Below are 17,879 nucleotides of genomic sequence, written 5' to 3'. Positions count from 1 at the left end.
ATATGAATATAGATCAGTGCATACAACACACTTTTAAAAAGAACAGTTCCTGTCTTTGCAGTGTAGTCATACTAGGGTTACTTGTTGTCATACAGCAAGCAGTAGTGTGCTTGCGCAACACAAAGATTAACCCCATAAGTCTGGCTAACTGAGGGTGTCATGTCAAGTAATGATGCTGTTTAAAGTACTACACACACACGCCTTCTCTGCTGTAAAAGGTTTAACAGAGATAGAACATTCAACAGGTAAAAGCACATCCACTCGATATTTTTCTTCCGCTTTGAGACATGTGATGCTCAGTGTCGCATCTGATTGGTTACATTCCATTTTTATTAATTTTTTTATTGGTTCCATTCCTTGTCACGCCAAATGTTTAGCAGTACAGCTAATCGTTTATCAGTTATTTAATCAAACATTCACGGAACATACGGATAAAAAAAAGAGTAATTAAATTGTGTGCCGGTTTTAATAAAACATCGTTTCGTTTGTGATGGAACGTCAATCTCAGTGGATAGTGGGAGGGCCCCGCGGTTGACAAATAAGTGACGCAGTAAGCGCGTAACTGCTACGGAAGGCTATTGAAACACATGAGGGGGTCCGTTTCTTGGTTCCAAAATCTTTAGTATAGAGACCTGGCACTAACAAACGAAACAGAGTCTTATTCATCGTGGTGGTTTGTGATGTATGAATGGATAGTTGACGGATTATCGTCGCTGTTCGTGCCCTTTTCTGGTGAGAAATCCGCAGCCTGGCCTAGTGAGCACGGTAACGGTGTAGCAAGAGCCGCGGGCACAGACACCCAGCGGCAGGAGAACAGCAGGCCCGCCAAACGCAACTATCAAAGGTGTAGTATTAGTCTTTTGTATTCCTCATTTCTGAATGAACCGAATTTGTATTGTTTTCTATTTTTGGTAACACGCAGTTTGCTTGCTTTGTTCTGGCTGCTGTTAGTTTGTGTCTTGTTCATTTAAGTTACATGAACAATAGGCAGTGTAGTATTAGCAGTTGTCTATTAGGGGCAGGAATCAGTCCAATGTAAACAATTCATCAATAGACAATCTATTCACAGCAAACAACTGTTTGTCGTAATTGGTCTTATTACAGGTTTGGTTGTCATTCAATGAACCGTGTAGATAATTTTGTATTGTGTCTTTATGCTAGTCTTTATTTTGTTGATTCATATGAATAAAAGTGCATGTTCTTTGCCAAGGGATATTGTATGTTTGCTACTGAGATAGCTGAGATAGTTTGCTACTTGCTATTTGGTTCTGGAGACTTAGTGATTTTCATTTTAAATGCTCGGTATTATTTTAAAGGTTTTTTGTCTTAATCCGTCTGATGCACTGACTTGAAGTGTTCTTCTGGGTTTCAGTGTGTACTCTGCTGATGGTGTGGCAGAATATCCAGAGGTGAAAAGAGCAAGACATGGTAAATATTTAGACCATATCTTCCATGTAAACAACATTGCCTAATGCAACTTCGCAGAACATTTCTCACTTATCTGCTATCAAGATTTTTCCCCCCAAAATATATCATTGTCTGTCAACAGATGTGATCATTAGGGTTGTCAAGAAGACTTTTGCAGGGATTGCTGGGCTGTTCCGTTCGAGACGCCGCTGGAAGGACGAACATGAAAAGCAGAAAGGCTTTACGCAGGTATGTTTGTATCACCACTAAGCACATGCAAAAACATGCATTGTTTGTACAGCCTTGGTTTCATGCACATTGTCTTGTTTCTTGTGCTTGTTGGTGCCTCAGGTTGGCAATGTTGCCTTTATGGGTATTGATGACATATACAGCAACAGCCTGAGTTCATGGATTGAGATTGACGGAATGGGTGAGCGTGACCTAGCAGCATGTCTTTGTGATCTGTGAAATTCTCTACATATAGAAGCATCCTGAAAAAAATGTATCACAGTTTCTATAAAATCATACTGTCCCCAAACATTTAAACGATAGCGCATAAAGCGTATTTCATACTTGCGTAGTCAAGTCAGTTTTGTAATGATTTAAATCTCTATTTAGATAAACAGATTGAAATGGGACTTAAAAATAAAGAAAGGACAGCAACCAATGTCCACCACAATGTCCAGGCTTTACGTAAACCTGAGTAAGTATCATTTAGTCCATTTTTGAAGTGTTTCTCAATTTTAAGCTTTTTTTTGTCTTTTTAATATATATTTTTTAATCTTTTTGTTTTTATTATCTGCCACCGTTTTAATGATTATCTTTCTTGATGAAATAAATATCCAGTTGAAATGGTTTATCATTTTTACATGATTAAAGGGGAGATTGAAAACTTCTATTCATATAAAAAGAGCCACATATGATCTTTTTCTTTTCTAAATATTCCCACATCCAGTGAAATTCAGCCAAACAATAAACACTCAGCAATTATGAATAAACATGCATAATGGAAACAGTAAGAAGCATTCATGAAAGATGAACCATGTGCTAACAGAAGTGTCAAAACAAGGCTTGAGATAAATACTTCTGCTTTGTAACTGTAAACCATATTCTGGAAGGTTGATGATACTAAAATGATTTGTCCTTTATATGTTCTGTAACAGTCTGTATTTATCTCCTTGAGCAGTGGAGCAATGCTGTACAAGGGAAGCCAGGACAGAGGCAGGGAGATGCGCAGATCCCTGAAGCTAGTGCCGTCTTGCACCACCCACGGGCTGAGCACAAGACCGCCTGAGATGGAGCACCCGAGCCGCACACACAAACCTTGCCTGACCGTGGAGGAGGTAGGAAAACTCAATCTTGATGTACTGGGAAGCTTGGTGCGTCGATGTCTTTGATTTCCTGAGCATTTCTATTTCGAGTAGGCATTGAGAGAGAGCGATCGAGAGCATTACAGGAAGCTAGTAGAGATGGCTTCGGAGAAATACTCAAAGAGCAAACCATTACCATTTGGACGGATGAAGCCTCCAATGTAAGTCCTTAGAACACTTTTGAAATCATTGTAGCTTTGCTGGAGAAAATTAACGCTATGTTTATTAAAACATTTTTAGCTCAAATTTCCCTCTTGATGGACACAAGGCTAATGGACCCACATCCCACAGTTACACTACTGATGTGAGCAGACCTGCTCCAGTAAGAGGTGAGCTTAATTAACAGCTAATATACACCCAGCAGTATGAGCCCCATCCCAAATGACTGTTGATGATAACGTTACCCTAATAAACTGCTTTTCTTCTGTGCTGTTTTCCTATAACTCTATGAAACGGTTTTAACCTTTTAATGAAGAGATTGTATTATATTTTTTTTATAATAGCCCTCCCTAACATGTCTGTGTGGCGGGAGCCAGTATCACTGATGCAAAATAAAGACAGGTAACACTTTAACATGTTGCATAAACATTATTGATTATAAATGCCATGTCTACATTTACTGATTCAAATTTCTTTAATTCTTAAATCTGCTATAGAACAATAGATGTTAATCGAAGCACACCAGGAAGTGATGTCAAGCAACGAGCCTTGGATAATCAAACTGCAAGAAAAATTGTAAGTGCATCCGTGTATCTTCCGATTATTTGTTTTTTGATTTAATATTGAAAGCATTTTTTTTTTATGGTGCCTTTTTTTGTTCAAAAGTAGAAAATGAATGAACAGGTTGAATATTCAATCTCTGCATGTAGATGGGAATGAAACGCCCCTTTTTGCTGATTGGTCAACCAAATATCAACAGAAAAATAGTCATCCTCTGCTACAGTTGTAAGGATTCTTGGATGATTATGATTCTGTTGATGTTTGGTTGACCAATCAGCAGAAAGGGGTGTTTCATTCCAGCCCACATGTAGAGATTGAATATTCAAGCTGTTTATACAATTTCTACCCCTGAATGTAAAAACAAAAAATCAAGCTGAATTCTTGGTGCTGTTTTTTTATTTATTTTTCTGCTTTCAATATTAAATAAAAAAAGGAATGATTGGAAGATGAATGATTTCAGTGTCTTATTCATGTCATGCAAGTGTTGCTGTCTACAAATGAAATTTGGAGATTTGTGATGTTAATTATTTTTTGAAAACAGTGTTATGTAGCTGTAATTTTATCACATTTCAATGCAACATGGTATTTAATGTCGTCGTATAGTCCGTTTTATAAGTGTAGTTCTGTTTTCCTCACCCTCTCTCTAGCCTGTAGACGTGGATCTGTCAGCTGAGGTTGAAGCCAGGTTGAATCTTAAGGAGAAAGACGCCGCTCCAGGACCCTTGCTACCATCCAGATCTGAACTGATTACAGATTCAGTAAGGCGCAGTGAGGAGTTTCCCAGACTGACCAAGGTAAGTGTTTGAAAAAAAAATCAGCCTCAGCATCACATGCGTGTATCGTGGTGCTCACGTGAAAAGCATTCATCATTTTTGTTTTGTTTTTTGCCCAAAAAACATATTCTTGTTGCTTCAATTAATGATAGATATTTCAATTTTGGGTGAAAATCCACATCACCCTTTAATGAATTAAATTACATTTCTGGTCTCATTTCATTACTGCGTGATAAATTGCTGACAATAAATTACAAAAGCGAACATCTTCAATAAGAGAATTGTGGGGGAAAGAGAAAGTATGATTTCTTTGCTTGGGTAGCTTTGAGTGCCACATAAACAGGGATATTTCAATATCTGAAGTGTAAACCCTTTTTTTCTGGAATAAAGGCTTTATCAGAAAATAGACCTTAACTGAACAATGATGTGCATGCAAATTCTCAGTTTTGTTTCACTGTCACATTGGTTCCTTCTTGATTGAGTCTCATTTTTGTCTGTTTATCATGTAACAGGAGATGCAGCAGGAAGTGAGTGCTGCTCTTGCTCAAAGTGATCCAAACCTGGTTCTGTGCAGTGCTTTCAAACTGCGTATCACACAGAGGGATCTGGCAACCCTGCAAGAAGGCAGCTGGCTCAACGATGAGGTAGTGTCATTTCAAAAGACTTTTATTAGGAATGCACCGCAGGGAACTACACTAACCTTTTCCACTGGTGGCACTTGCGCTACTAACTTTTTCAGTTACTGGCGCAAAACATGATTTGGTCGCACAAATTATTTATAGTAAGCCGCTCTGGATAATAATGAACAATAATGAAACTGTATTGCATACAGATGTGCTTTTTATTTTACTTGCCATCTTTTAAACCACATGCCGCCTTGTTTTTGTTTTCTTTAACATTGGTTGGGATAGATTTACTGCAATAGAAAATACAGTACACAATAAAGTGCAAAATGGATTTCAACATGCTATGGTTGGCACAGATGGGCAGACTCCTGAACTCTTAAGTAGTGATGCACCGATAATAACCGATATTAATATTGCTGTTATGGCCAATATCTCTGTATAGAAAACAAATTTACTGATAATCAAATAAAGAGATATTTTCCAAAACATGTTTTCTTTTTTTCTTTTTTACTTTAGAAATGACTTATGTTGGGCACCTTTACCTGTGTGCAAAATATGTCACACATAGGACACACATGCATTATACTGCATTGCATATAATGTGTGCTGGTCAACTTGTCTAAAATTAAGAAACCCCTAGAAAACAGTAAAAAAAAAAACAACAACAAAAAAACAGGTGTAGCCTACAATAAAGATAGGCTACTTAATTTATTATTCCAATAACCAAATATGATACTAAATACCACAGGGAAAAGGGCTTCTATTTGTGACGTGCTGTCTTTGCATTTGAACATTGCACATTTTAAACAGGACACGCATTAGCTGCATAAATGTTAGCCAGTACAAACATATTTATAGAAAACAGTTGACAATGAATAGACAGGAGTCCAATAATAGCATAACGAATCACTTATTCTAAAAATAATATCAAGTAGGCTAAGTTAGACGAATGCGACATATAACGAGGGCTGTGTTGTAAAACGTCCGTCATTTAACGAATTTTAAAAACACGGATGGATAATACAAAATGCTTTCCGACATTTTGACAGAAAAAAAACAAGCAAGAACAAAATTCAAACTATAGCCCGTCAATTTTCATTTTACAATTATCTTCTCTCTCTGTGTGCGCGCGCGTCCGTATTTGTGTGAGAGAGAGAGAGCTCGCGCAACAGATACAATGGTACGTTTTAATCTAAGTAACGGTCGCGCGGCTGAAGCCAACTTGATGTGTTGAATGCTCAGAGCACGTTATAAAACGTATTTTTAAAATACACATTTCTGTTTTAATAAATGCTCATAGTAAATCATAGAATATTGCCTAAAACATAGGTACAAAAATAATCAGTGATACATTTGCGACCCATTAAAAAATGTGGTCGCAATGGCATTTCAAAAGGTCGCATATGCGACCATTTTGGTCTCAGTGTAGTTCCCTGCACCGTATATTGGTAACATTACAGTCATCAGCTGATAATGGATATTATCCTCTATATCCCCCATCTATTTTTACAATACTTTTGCCATCATCTAATGTTCGCCAAAACTTAGAAACAGTAGTAAATTGATTAAACTGTACTAAATTAATTTGTTAAATGTAATCTTTAGCAAATTTTAGAATCAATATTCTAGAATTTAGCCTATATTGTTACATTTTAAATGTATTTAATAGCATTTTCATTTAGGCAAAATAGTATAGAATTTATTCAGCCACTTATCGGTTATTGGCCATAACATGTTTTTTCCATAATTGATGTCTGTCATACTCATAAATCAAAATGCAGGTCAGACCTGACCTCTAATATGACACATAATGATAGACATAATCTGAAAGTTCTTATGAAACATTACCTTTGATTAAACATGTAACCCTGTCGCTCTCAGGTGATCAACTTCTACATGAATCTCGTGATGTCCCGCAGTGAGCAGGAAGTAGGAGGCAGGAAGGTCTACTCTTTCAGTACTTTCCTCTTTCCCAAATTGCATGGCGGTGGACATGCTTCAGTACGGCGCTGGACTAAGGCTGTAGACCTCTTCCTGTATGACATCATTCTGGTGCCTCTTCACCTGGGTGTTCACTGGTCCCTTGCTGTGAGTATTTAACCATAACTATCATGGGTTCAAACATTAGAAACCCTTATATTAACAGTAGCAGTCTTTTGCGGCACAATGAAAAGGACACACAAGCTTTCACTGTTTGGTGCCTGATGAATAGTTTTACAGGACTGTTGATTGGCTGGTTGATTTGAATATTTTATTAGCTTTTATTTAATTTGTGTGATGACGTTTAGATTTGTGTGTAATGTTTCCCCCTTTTTCCACGGTAGGTTGTTGACTTAAAAACGAAATCTGTACTATCTTACGACTCCATGGGTCAACGGCATGATGACATCTGCAACATGATTCTGTAAGTGATAATGTTGTGGAGCATTATACTTCAATGCTTATATTTTTAAGACAAGCATTTTGCAGTTAAAATAAGTTTGTGTAATTGTGCTGATGAGGTTAAATGTATCCATGTTAAAGTTTGTGCTCATAGTTTGTTTTTCACAGGCGACTGTACACATTTATATTAACCTAATGACTGCATCTGTCTATCAGGCTTTATCTAAAAGAAGAGTTCAAGGTGAAAAAGGGAAAAGATTTGGACATGTCAAAATGGACCTTGAGCAGTTTACGACCTTCTGTAAGCAGTTGTATAATTACATAACATTAATTTCATTAAATCCTATAAGAAGATTGTAAGGGTGTGTTCACACTTGGAAAGTTTGGTTTGATTAAAATTAACTGGTGCAATTGCTCTGTTAGTGCAGTTCCTTTGAAAAAGTGTGGACACTGCTGTTTAAAACCTGGTGCGCACCAAACAAGCAGACTGAGACCCCTGAAAAGGTAAGTCTCAGTCCGCTTCCAAGCGAACTGTGGTGTGGTTCGACTGATATATGACGGACCAAAGACATCTAAACAAACCAAAAACAGGGTGTGATGTCACAAGATGTGACCCTAAAAAGGACAGAGTGCTCAAGAATTCTCTCTTCACGGCGTAGGATGTATGTTGCCTATCAGTTCAGTACAGCCATTGGAAACGGCATCTCCTTGCAGCAGATCTTCATTTGTGTAAAATTGAAGAATTCCTGGAGCTGTTTTGACTCCTTTACACATTGTATAAGCTCTTCGTGAATTCTCAGCTGGTAAACATGCCATGATATGTAGGTACGCACATACGACAAGCGCGTTTAGGTCAGAACTCAGCATTGTATTGGATGTTCGGTAAAAAATATAGTTCATAAAAGCCTTTTTTGTTTGTTTTTTTTACTTTAGGTTCGGTCTTTAAAATGACAGTGTTACCGCTAAGCGAACCAGGACTAAATGTATTATTTTCTTTTTTGGTCTGGACCAAGAGAACCAACTACAAGTTTGAACACACCTGTCAGCATGACTGAGAAAATGTATTTTAAAGTTTTTACTTAAATATTACCAAAATTCTAAATGAATTTAATATTATTTTAGGGTAAAAGTAACAAGAACTCAGTGATCATATTTTTTTAATCAATGTTGTCACATCAGCCCACAAGAGGGTGCAACAAATAAATTTAAACAAAACGGCACTGAGTTATCGTCTGCAGACATCATGTATAAGTCTGCATTCGGTTTTGTGTTTGCCAAACACTATTTTTGCACTCAAATGCAACCCGAATTCAAAGTTCAAGAGTTTAATTTGACAGCTGTAGAAGTGTTTCATTCTGGGTCAGGAATGAAACTTGCACTATAAGCTCATTTCTAATTATTGTTTGTAGGAGATCCCTCAGCAGAAGAATGGTAGTGATTGTGGTGTGTTCGTATGCAAATATGCTGACTATATCTCCAGAGGACGCAACCTCACATTCAGACAGGTACTGCTTATTTACACCCACACAATTACCTGTATATACTTATGTATAATTATTGCAGAATTAGATTTACTATTTATTCTTTCTCTCTCTAGAATCATATGCCGTATTTCAGGAAAGTTATGATCTGGGAGATCCTCAACCAAAAGCTGCTGCAGTAGGAGTGTTGGGAATGTCGTACTGACTGAATCAGAATGACCAAAGCACAGGATCATTATATGTCTGTCCCTCCTGCTCTTTTCTAGAGACTTTTGGCTTTATATTGGCCTGTTGCAAAATTCCACCCAATTCTTTTAACAGACTGGATTGCTGGTTCTCGGACAGTTTTGTTTGCACAAATAACCAACCCCTGCTGTATTAATCCAAACACTAGAAGCGCAAATATGGTTCAAGGAGCAGAACACTGGACTGGGGTGTGAATAGATTTGAGCAGGTGGAAGCCTCATTAGCAGTTGTTTTTGTGAGGCTGGAATCGTTTCATTCCAAGAATGTAGTCTTATCGCCCCCTACTGGTTATACTGTGAGCAGTTCCCAACTCACAGAAGTAGCTGTTGATGTTACGATGGGGGGGTTAAAACAAAATGAACTTTATTCTCAATAAGCTTTCAGAGTTTCTTAGCATGGGGATGTTTTAGCATTAACATATATCTTTTTACATTCTATTTGGATTAATAAGGAATAATAAATATATTTATTTAGTTTGAATGATATTCAGTTATGTCAGCTTAGTATGTCAAGACTTGTTTAAAAACCAACAATCGTACCCATTAGTCTCAGAGCATCTTACTAGCAAGGTTTAATGTGCATGATGATATGATGATGGTACTTGCACTGAAAGCAACAGTATTCAGTGGATCTGTTTTGTTTCTTTTGTGTCTCTACACAGTCCTGGCCTCCAAGTGCCTTGATCCGGGTGCATCTCATATTTGAAAGCCGTAAAATAGAAATGTTGAATATTTTGGCTTTACATCTCTTGCTGGAGCATCCGACATGCTTGTTTTTTTGTGTGTGGGGAAGCAACAGAGCTTAACACAAGTAAAAACCAGAGCTAGATGATGGGGAGGGGGAATGCATTGGTCTCATTTTTCTGATTCTAAATGCTATATTCATAATCCCAATGGCTGTATTAGACATTCTTATTGAACTGGAACTGTGGAGCAGTGAAGTTGTGCCAAACTGACATTTCTGTGGTTAATTTCTGCAATATTCCTCTCTCATCCAGTAATACAGGATCAAAAAGTGCTTTAATTCTGACTTGAAGTGTAAAAGAAGAAAAAAGGTCTATATTTATTTGTTCGTATATGTGGCTCTTCTGATTTGGTTTGAGCTTGAGTGCATATCCTGAAGTGGAATTGTTTGTGAGAATGGAGAGCGTTTCGATTGGCAGTGAGTGAGTTCTGATGCAAGCTTTAATATAGAAAATGAAAAGGCCCCACTGCATATGTTTTTGTCATTAATGCAGAGTGTTGGTACTTATTTTTGTAAGTAATAAAGAAGTGAAAAAGAAACATGTCATCTGTCTTAGTCACACTAATACAGCAAGTAAAGTCAAATTCCTGTCACAAGAAGTCACTACAACTGCAACATAATTCAGAAGATCTTCTAATAGTTGCTACTGTTTTATGTTCAGATGGTAATCAAAGCACGTGCAGTGAAAGAACTGTATTAATGTTTTGATTTGCAATTTAGTTACATATGGTGAGCTAATGGTGTCTTACAGGTGTCATTTTTGTTCACTCTTGTTCCACATGGATGCATAAAAAAAAAACACTTATTTTGTTACTAAAAGATTTCTATTTCAAGTAAATGCTGCTATTTTATCCAGTTTCCACAAAATTAGTAAGCAACTGTTTTCAACATTGATAAGAAATGTTTCTTGAGCCAAATCTGTAAATTACAATGATTTCTGAAGGATCATGTGACTGGAGTATTAATGCTGAAAATTCAGCTTCAGAAATCACCAGAATACATTACATTTTAAAATATATATGAACAGAAAACAGATATTTTAACTTGTAATAATGTTTGACAATATTACTGTTTTTCTTGTATTTTTAATAAAATAAAAGCATCCTTAGTGAGCAGAAGAGACTTCTAAAAACATTAAAAAAAAACATATCAACTCCAAACTTTTCATTTATATTTATTTAATAGTGTAATATTCACTTTAACATTTTAAATCATTTTTTAATTCTTATTATTGTAAACATTGTAAACAGATAAGAACAGGCAGCACATGAGTTTGTGGAGGCAGTCTTTTTATGTGTGCTATACAATCAACAGTTTAAAGTAGGCCTATATTTTTCCCCATCCATTACACTATTCTAACCAGTAGGGCCACCAGGTGTCAAATAAGCACACAAATGTAACCTTGCACTATCCTTGCCCTCACTTCACACACTATCTGGAAACAGTTCCATGGTGTAATGTTCACAGGAGACAACTGTCAGTGATGCACTTCCTGCTCTGCCATCACGTGATCTACAGGCTAATTTATTGATGGCCTGAATTATTTAGATGGCCCAGTGTGTTCGAAAACACAGCAGATGGTCTGTACGTGATGAAACTAATATCTGCCCTAGCTTTTTGCCCTAACGTATCTCTTTTCTTGCCCATTTGTATCTGGATGGGTAAGAAGCGCCATTTCAAAACTGATATAAATGAACATTACTGACAATATGTAAACAATGCAATACATAATTTAGCACCAGGTTTTGTGTCTAAGATCAGTCTCTTTCCGTTTGTATTATTGATATACTGTATTATGTGTTTTTCTGTCTTACAATTATGAAACTCAAAATGTTTCAGTATAGATAATAATTATTGGTCCCACTTTATATTAAGTAGCTGTAAGTACTATGTACTAACATTTAAATTAATCATTCGATACAATGCAGTTATTACATGTTTTTACATTGTATTATATTTAAAAAAATACCTGCATGTAATTACATCTATAATTACACTGTTGACCCTTCCCTTAAACCTAACCATACCACCAAACCTGCCCATAACTTTACCAGTATCCCACCGCAATAGCAGTCAAAGTGTTTTGCAATGCAACATGAACACAATAAGTACATTGTACCTAATTATGTAAATATATAGTAGTTAAAGACATACACTGTTAAAAATAAATGTTCCAAAAGGGCATTTCTGCAGCAATGCCAAAGAGGAACCAATTTTGGGTCCCCAAAGAACCTTTCAGTAAATTTTTTTTTTAATATTATTATTATGGTGAAAACCTTTTTAATAATCTTAGAGAAGGTTAACATGACAACGATGTACTAAAAATGGAAGCGTTTTTTTTGCGTACAGGCGTTCCCCGTTCACATGGATATGTGAAAATGATAAATAAAATACTGTATTATGCATGCCAGGCCAGTAGTTGGCCATGTAACTTTGTAAGAAAGCACACCGCCTATTGACTGATTACGTAATACACGTGTATGACATTAACGTTCTCCAGAGATCGTCGGTTCAAGGCTCTACCATTGGAAAAAGCGCAATGTGTAAAAGCGTAACTTAAATTACGTGTGCCTTGATAATCAGTTGTGCGACAGTTAATCACTGTTTGCGAATACCATAGAAATAAATGAGAAGTGCCATAAACTGAATCATACCTGTTGCACAACTGTCCGTGACTTCTCTTTTTTTGGGGTGTAAACTTTAAAAATAGATCAATCCAAAATGAATGTTTTAGAGCAAACATGTAAAAAATTAGCCAATGGCCGTCGATAAGCTATTTCCTCACAAAAGCGATTTATTTAGCGTAGTGAAGCCTCTCCTCCATTGACATCCATTAAAAAAAACGGCTTCTTGTCTCCTTCCCTGAGTACTGCAGCATTAGCAGGCATTAAGCTTTTTACGGCTAAGGTTGCAGGCTTGCCTTCAAATGGCTTTGCCTTTTTCACAAATTCGTGTTTTTGTAGTTTACACAGAGAAGATAACGGTATAATTTTCAACAAATTTCCCATTTCAAAAGTTTCCATTTTCAGGCCCCCAAAACGCAGATGAATGGCCAAAACGCTCAAGAGGTTTTCTGGGAGGGTTTGTTGTTGAAAATTGTGTCATGTAAACGCCTCTTAAAGAACTGCTTTACCATTATAAAGAACCTTTTGTGCAATGGAAAGGTTCCTTGGATGTTAAAGATTCTATATGGAACATATAGATGCCTATAAAGAATGTAATGTAATGTAAAGTGTGACCTAATTATTATTTAACAATTAAGATGCAACGGGTATAATAATATCCTCTCATTCAAACAGCTGAATTTGTGACAAAACAAGGAAAAAATACATAAACCATTAAACTAATCACGTAATAAATAATCAGATTAAGGTCAAAATCTTTCGAATTTGTTGGTTTACAATCATTTGTTGGGTTACAAATCATTGGTTTACAATGTCAGTGCCACTAACACTGAGCAAAGAACATTCTTGGGTTTTTCTGAAATTAAAGATGATGGTTTTACATCTTGTGGTCATATTGCACAAGGTCTGCGTGAAAATCACCCTGGGAGTTCCTCCAAGCCATTTCTCACCTCAAACTTTTGTGCCAGAGGTCAAAACATGGTACAGCGTGGAGGCGGACGTATTTGTGTCCCCCCGAAGAGCATTCCAGGCAGCCATAGACAGTCTCGCGCTTCTGATGCCCCATGCCACACAGGGCGCACGGTCCTTTAGGTATGTTATGGTTGAGCAGATTTACACGTATGTGCTTCTCATCCCGCAGGTAGGCCGTGGACAGGTCAGTCATGCTGGCGGCCTTCTCGTAGTAGTCCGTCACGACATCGTCCATGTACATATCAGAGTGAGTGAGCTCTTCAAATGTCCTGTCATCTACAGCAAGCATAAATCAAGTCATATTTGGAACACTTCTTCAAGATTTTTTTAAATTTTACAGATATATTTGACAACAGAAATTATATCACCTGCTCTGAAAGGATTCCCATAGATGATTCCCGACAGGAATCTCCTGAGTCTTCCAAAGGAAAAGCGGCCAATGAATCCCCCGAGCTGGTCACGTATCTGTTCCCTCTCAAACCCTCCCATTGACTCTGGTGCTACACATATGTCTGACCAAAGTTACATTAAAGGCCATTAGTTAAATAAAAAAACAGATGGAGACTCTACTTGAATCTGAAAATCAACTAATTTCTGAAAATGTTTAAATCTAAAAAACATCTATGATTCATATACAGTATAACTCCATAGATATACACCCAAAAGTTTGGTGTCAGTAAGATTTTTTAATGTTTTTGAAAGTCTCACCAAGACTTGAATGAGCATTCATTTGATCAAAAATACAATAAAACAGTAATACTGTGAAATATTATTACTATTTAAATAACTGGTTTCTTTTGTAATATATTTTAAAATGTAATTTATTCCTGTGATTACAAAGCTGAATTACTCCAGTTTTAAGTTTTTCCTTCAGAAATCATTGCTCGAGAAACATTATCAGTGTTGAAAATAGTTGTGCTGCTCTTTTTGTGGAAACCGTGATACATTTTTTCAGGATTCTTCAATGAATGGAAAGTTCAAAAGAACAGCATGTATTTGAAATATAAATCTTTTGTAACATTATGTACGGAGCGTCTAAAAGGACATAGTGAAGAAAAAAATATGAGATGGAAGGAAAAATTATACGTCAGTGCGTTCTCTCACAAATGTTTTGAACTTTGCATTCGTTCGCAAAATGTTTGCGTTCCCCCAAGAAATTTTGAGTTTGCGCAAAACTTTTGTACGAAGCCCCTAAAGGGACATATGAAGGAATCAAAATATGAGATGGAGGAAAAAATATTTGTCAATGCTTTTGTGTTCCCTCGCAAAAACGTTTGCGTTCTGCAGAGAAAAGAGCTCAAAAGGTCGACGAGCAAACACAAAGTTTCTCGTGGGAACGCAAAACGTTTTGCGAGCGAACACAAAGTTTCTCGGGGGAACGCAAAACATTTGTGAGAGAACGCAAAAGCATTGACTTATTATTTGTCATCCTATCTCAAATTTTTTCCACCTCCATAAGTCCCTTTAGGGGCTCCGTAGTTTTGTGAGCTCATGCAAAGTTTCTTGGAGGATCGCAAAATTATTGCGAGACAACGCAAAAACGTTGAAATATATTTTTCCTCCCATCCCATAGGCTATTTCCACCACCATGTCCTTTTAGGGTTCTTCTTATAAATATCTTTAGTGTCATTTTTGATCAATTGAATGAATCCTTTGCTGAATAGAAGTTTTTTAAAAGAAATCTTACTGACCCCAAACTTTTGTATTTTAGTGTAAATAGAATGATAGAGTCAGAATTTGACTACATTACTTGAATTATGCAGTCATTTAATGCTTACCAAGACGTCCATCGAGACGCACATAAAGCTCGAGCACACTGAATGCTATGGTCGTGTGCGCTGGAATAACAATGGCTTTATCTCGCCCTTTAGGATTTCGACCGTCATCTATCTGGAACTGTGTGGGATAATAGAAAGCATCAGAGAACAGCAGATTTCACAGCCACGTATATAGTTTGGCCCGGGGGTACAATTGCATTAGTTTACCCTCATGGTCGTTCCACGCATTCCAGCGTGGACGGTGAGGGAACACTGTCGTGTGGTGCGAATACTCTCCATGACAATGCACAGGACAGTGCGTCCATTCTCTTTGGACTGACGGATCAAACAGTGATCAATGTCCACTTTCCTGATATTCAAAAAGAAATGAGAGGAGAATAGACAGAAAAATTTGTGAGAAAAAGAATGTGAGAATGTATTGATTCATTTAATCTAAGTACATGAGCAAGAGTGCTGCCACAAATAATCACAGCCGCTGAAATAACTTATCAGTAAACTTAAATTTGAGACCCAATTATGACTGTTATTTTGTCAATATTTATGAAGCCCCTTAGGGACATGATGATGGAAATAATATGATATGGGAGGAAAAACTATATTTCAATGCTTTTATGAATGAAGGGCAAAGTTTCTCAGGGGAATTCAATAGGTTTGTGAGAAAATGCAAATGTTTTGTGAGAAAGGGTACATTTTTCAGAGGAACACAAACATTTTGTAAGTGTTCAACACAAAGGTCTAATTTTCCGGGGGAATGCAATCATTTTGCGAGAGAACGCAAAAGTTTTGTTACCAAATGTTTTTTTGTTTTTTTTGGAGGAATGCACAATTTTGCAAGCAAACACAATATTTTTCAGGAGTCAAGGCATAAGTTTCCCATCACCATGTCCCCTTAGGGGCTCCTTAGTTTTTGCTATACCAATGAAAATAGTTCCTGATTGAGTCAAAGCAAAATCAACCTTTGCGCATTACATTTGTATTTTGTTCCTGAATTAATGTTTTTGAATGAATCGGTTAAGTGAATGATTCTGACTCACTTATAAATACAGTTATTTGTCACACATACTGTACTTCCATAACAATGTAACCTGTAAAAATAATCACTTTAAAAATCTTCACTAAATGCACAGACTGACAGCCTGTCTGTGACGTGCAAAAAGTGAGTGATACAGTGACAAGTCCTAGTGCTGCTAGACTAAATATCAGCTCTCATCCAATTTTGAGGTGCGGAACTGTCTAACTGTATAAAAATATATACACAATGTGTCCTTTACCTTGCATTGAGCTCCCTGAGTAATGTAGGAACCTCCACCTCATGCTTGGTCACAATTCCAAATGAGGCCTTTACCGCCACAGAGTCTGAACCACTCACGTTTACTCCCACCTCGTGGATCAGATGATTGCCCAAACGCCCATTTAGGGAAACATCAGACTTGTCTTCATAGTTCAAGAGCTGATATGAGGAGACCCCTGTCAACCAGAGAGAAATACACTCCCTTGATATCACTTACACAATATGCACTTAAAGGGATAGTTCACCCAAAAAGGAAAATTCTGTTATCATATACTCACCCTCAAGTTGTTCCAAACCTGTATGAATTTCTTTCTACTGCTGAACACAAAAGAAGATATTTTAAAGAATGTTAATAACCAAACAGTTGATGGGCCCCACTGACTTCCATAGTATTTTCTTTCCATACTACGGAAGTCAATCAAATGTTTGGTTACCCATATTTTTCTAAATATCTTATTTTGTGTTCAGTAGAAGAAGAAAAAAAATCATACAGGTTTAGAACAACTTGAGGGTGAGTAAATGATGACAGAATTTTCATTTGTGGGTGCACTATCCCTTTAATGTGAAACTACCTTCATTTATAACCTAACGCATAAAATGCTAAACAATTTCGATACACATTATATAATAACTGTTTTTATGCATTTTGTACAAATTACGCAACGATGCACATACAATACTTTATGAATGTCAAATTGAAGGCATGATAATCAAGTGTTTGTTCATCTAGTAGGCCTATACCCATCAAGTTATTTTAATTGATTTCAAATTATGAAACATTTCTTCCTCACCTGCTGTGATCTCTTTCTCTCCCACGAGTATGTCTTTCAGGGAGAAGGGGGTTGTGGCATATTTGGTCTTCTTCCAGAAATGTCGTCTCCTCTTCCTCGTCACCAGGCTGAGGGGTTGATATCGGTCCGCTTCACTTAGACTGGGCACAGGGACCAGCCGTCCAGTGTTCCCCACCTGCTTCACAAAGTTCTTAGTTGCTGCCGCAAACATGACTGTAGTTCACCGCAGCTTGAGCATTTCGTTTCTTTCTATGTTCATTCACAGTGGTCTGACTTTGACTTGGTACTGGCTGTGTGGAAACATCGCCAAATGATATTGAAGAGGTGCTGCTAGGGTTTGTCCAACCAGATCATAAATAATAAAGGGGTTGTAAGCTGATCAGGATGTTCTTTGCCATATGTGTAGTGTCTTATCGGGTTAAAAAAATAGACCTGACACCATCACTTCTGTTATAATAAGTAACTCCCTCCAGAGTTTAAAGTGAGAATAATGACCTTATTAATGCTTGTTCATTATTGCTTCACTTAATTTGCAAACAGAATATAATTAGCCTATCTTAAATATTCTGTAGTTTATCTATTGCTTGTAATTTGAACATATAAACTTAACTTGAGGTTTAAGTTTATACATTAGACCGCACTGCATATCTGATTACCTTCTTTTGTATAGCATA

General features: G+C 36.9%; 2 protein-coding genes across 3 annotated transcripts; one reads left to right on the top strand and one right to left on the bottom strand.

Moving 5' to 3' along the window:
- The first annotated feature begins 361 nt into the window (after positions 1–361).
- senp2 (SUMO specific peptidase 2) lies at positions 362–10,288 on the top strand. 2 transcript variants are annotated; one of them, XM_082136621.1, is made up of 17 exons: positions 362–844; positions 1,373–1,428; positions 1,550–1,656; positions 1,759–1,837; positions 2,026–2,110; positions 2,591–2,750; positions 2,832–2,938; positions 3,018–3,106; positions 3,281–3,338; positions 3,434–3,512; positions 4,145–4,291; positions 4,783–4,914; positions 6,778–6,984; positions 7,221–7,300; positions 7,495–7,579; positions 8,688–8,783; positions 8,876–10,288. In XM_082136621.1, exons 1-17 carry the CDS (start codon positions 681–683, stop codon positions 8,939–8,941), a joined length of 1,797 nt encoding a protein of 598 aa, XP_081992747.1. In that variant the 5' UTR covers positions 362–680; the 3' UTR covers positions 8,942–10,288. The 2 variants fall into 2 exon arrangements, with proteins under 2 accessions (XP_081992747.1, XP_081992748.1); XM_082136622.1 differs by having other exon boundaries at positions 363–844; positions 2,594–2,750.
- A 2,040-nt stretch (positions 10,289–12,328) lies between these two features.
- pjvk (pejvakin) lies at positions 12,329–17,530 on the bottom strand. The gene is made up of 6 exons (XM_082136623.1): positions 17,206–17,530; positions 16,395–16,590; positions 15,331–15,472; positions 15,124–15,241; positions 13,714–13,857; positions 12,329–13,621 (listed from the first exon to the last, which is right to left on the bottom strand). The coding sequence occupies exons 1-6, from the start codon at positions 17,414–17,416 to the stop codon at positions 13,320–13,322; spliced, it is 1,113 nt and encodes a 370-aa protein (XP_081992749.1). The 5' UTR covers positions 17,417–17,530; the 3' UTR covers positions 12,329–13,319.
- Positions 17,531–17,879: the final 349 nt, after the last annotated feature.

This window comes from Leuciscus leuciscus (genome assembly GCF_965113295.1).
Source record: "Leuciscus leuciscus genome assembly, chromosome: 14".
NCBI lineage: Eukaryota > Metazoa > Chordata > Actinopteri > Cypriniformes > Leuciscidae > Leuciscus > Leuciscus leuciscus.
Note: the sequence above shows the minus strand (reverse complement) of the source record. Positions and strands in the feature narration are given on the sequence as shown.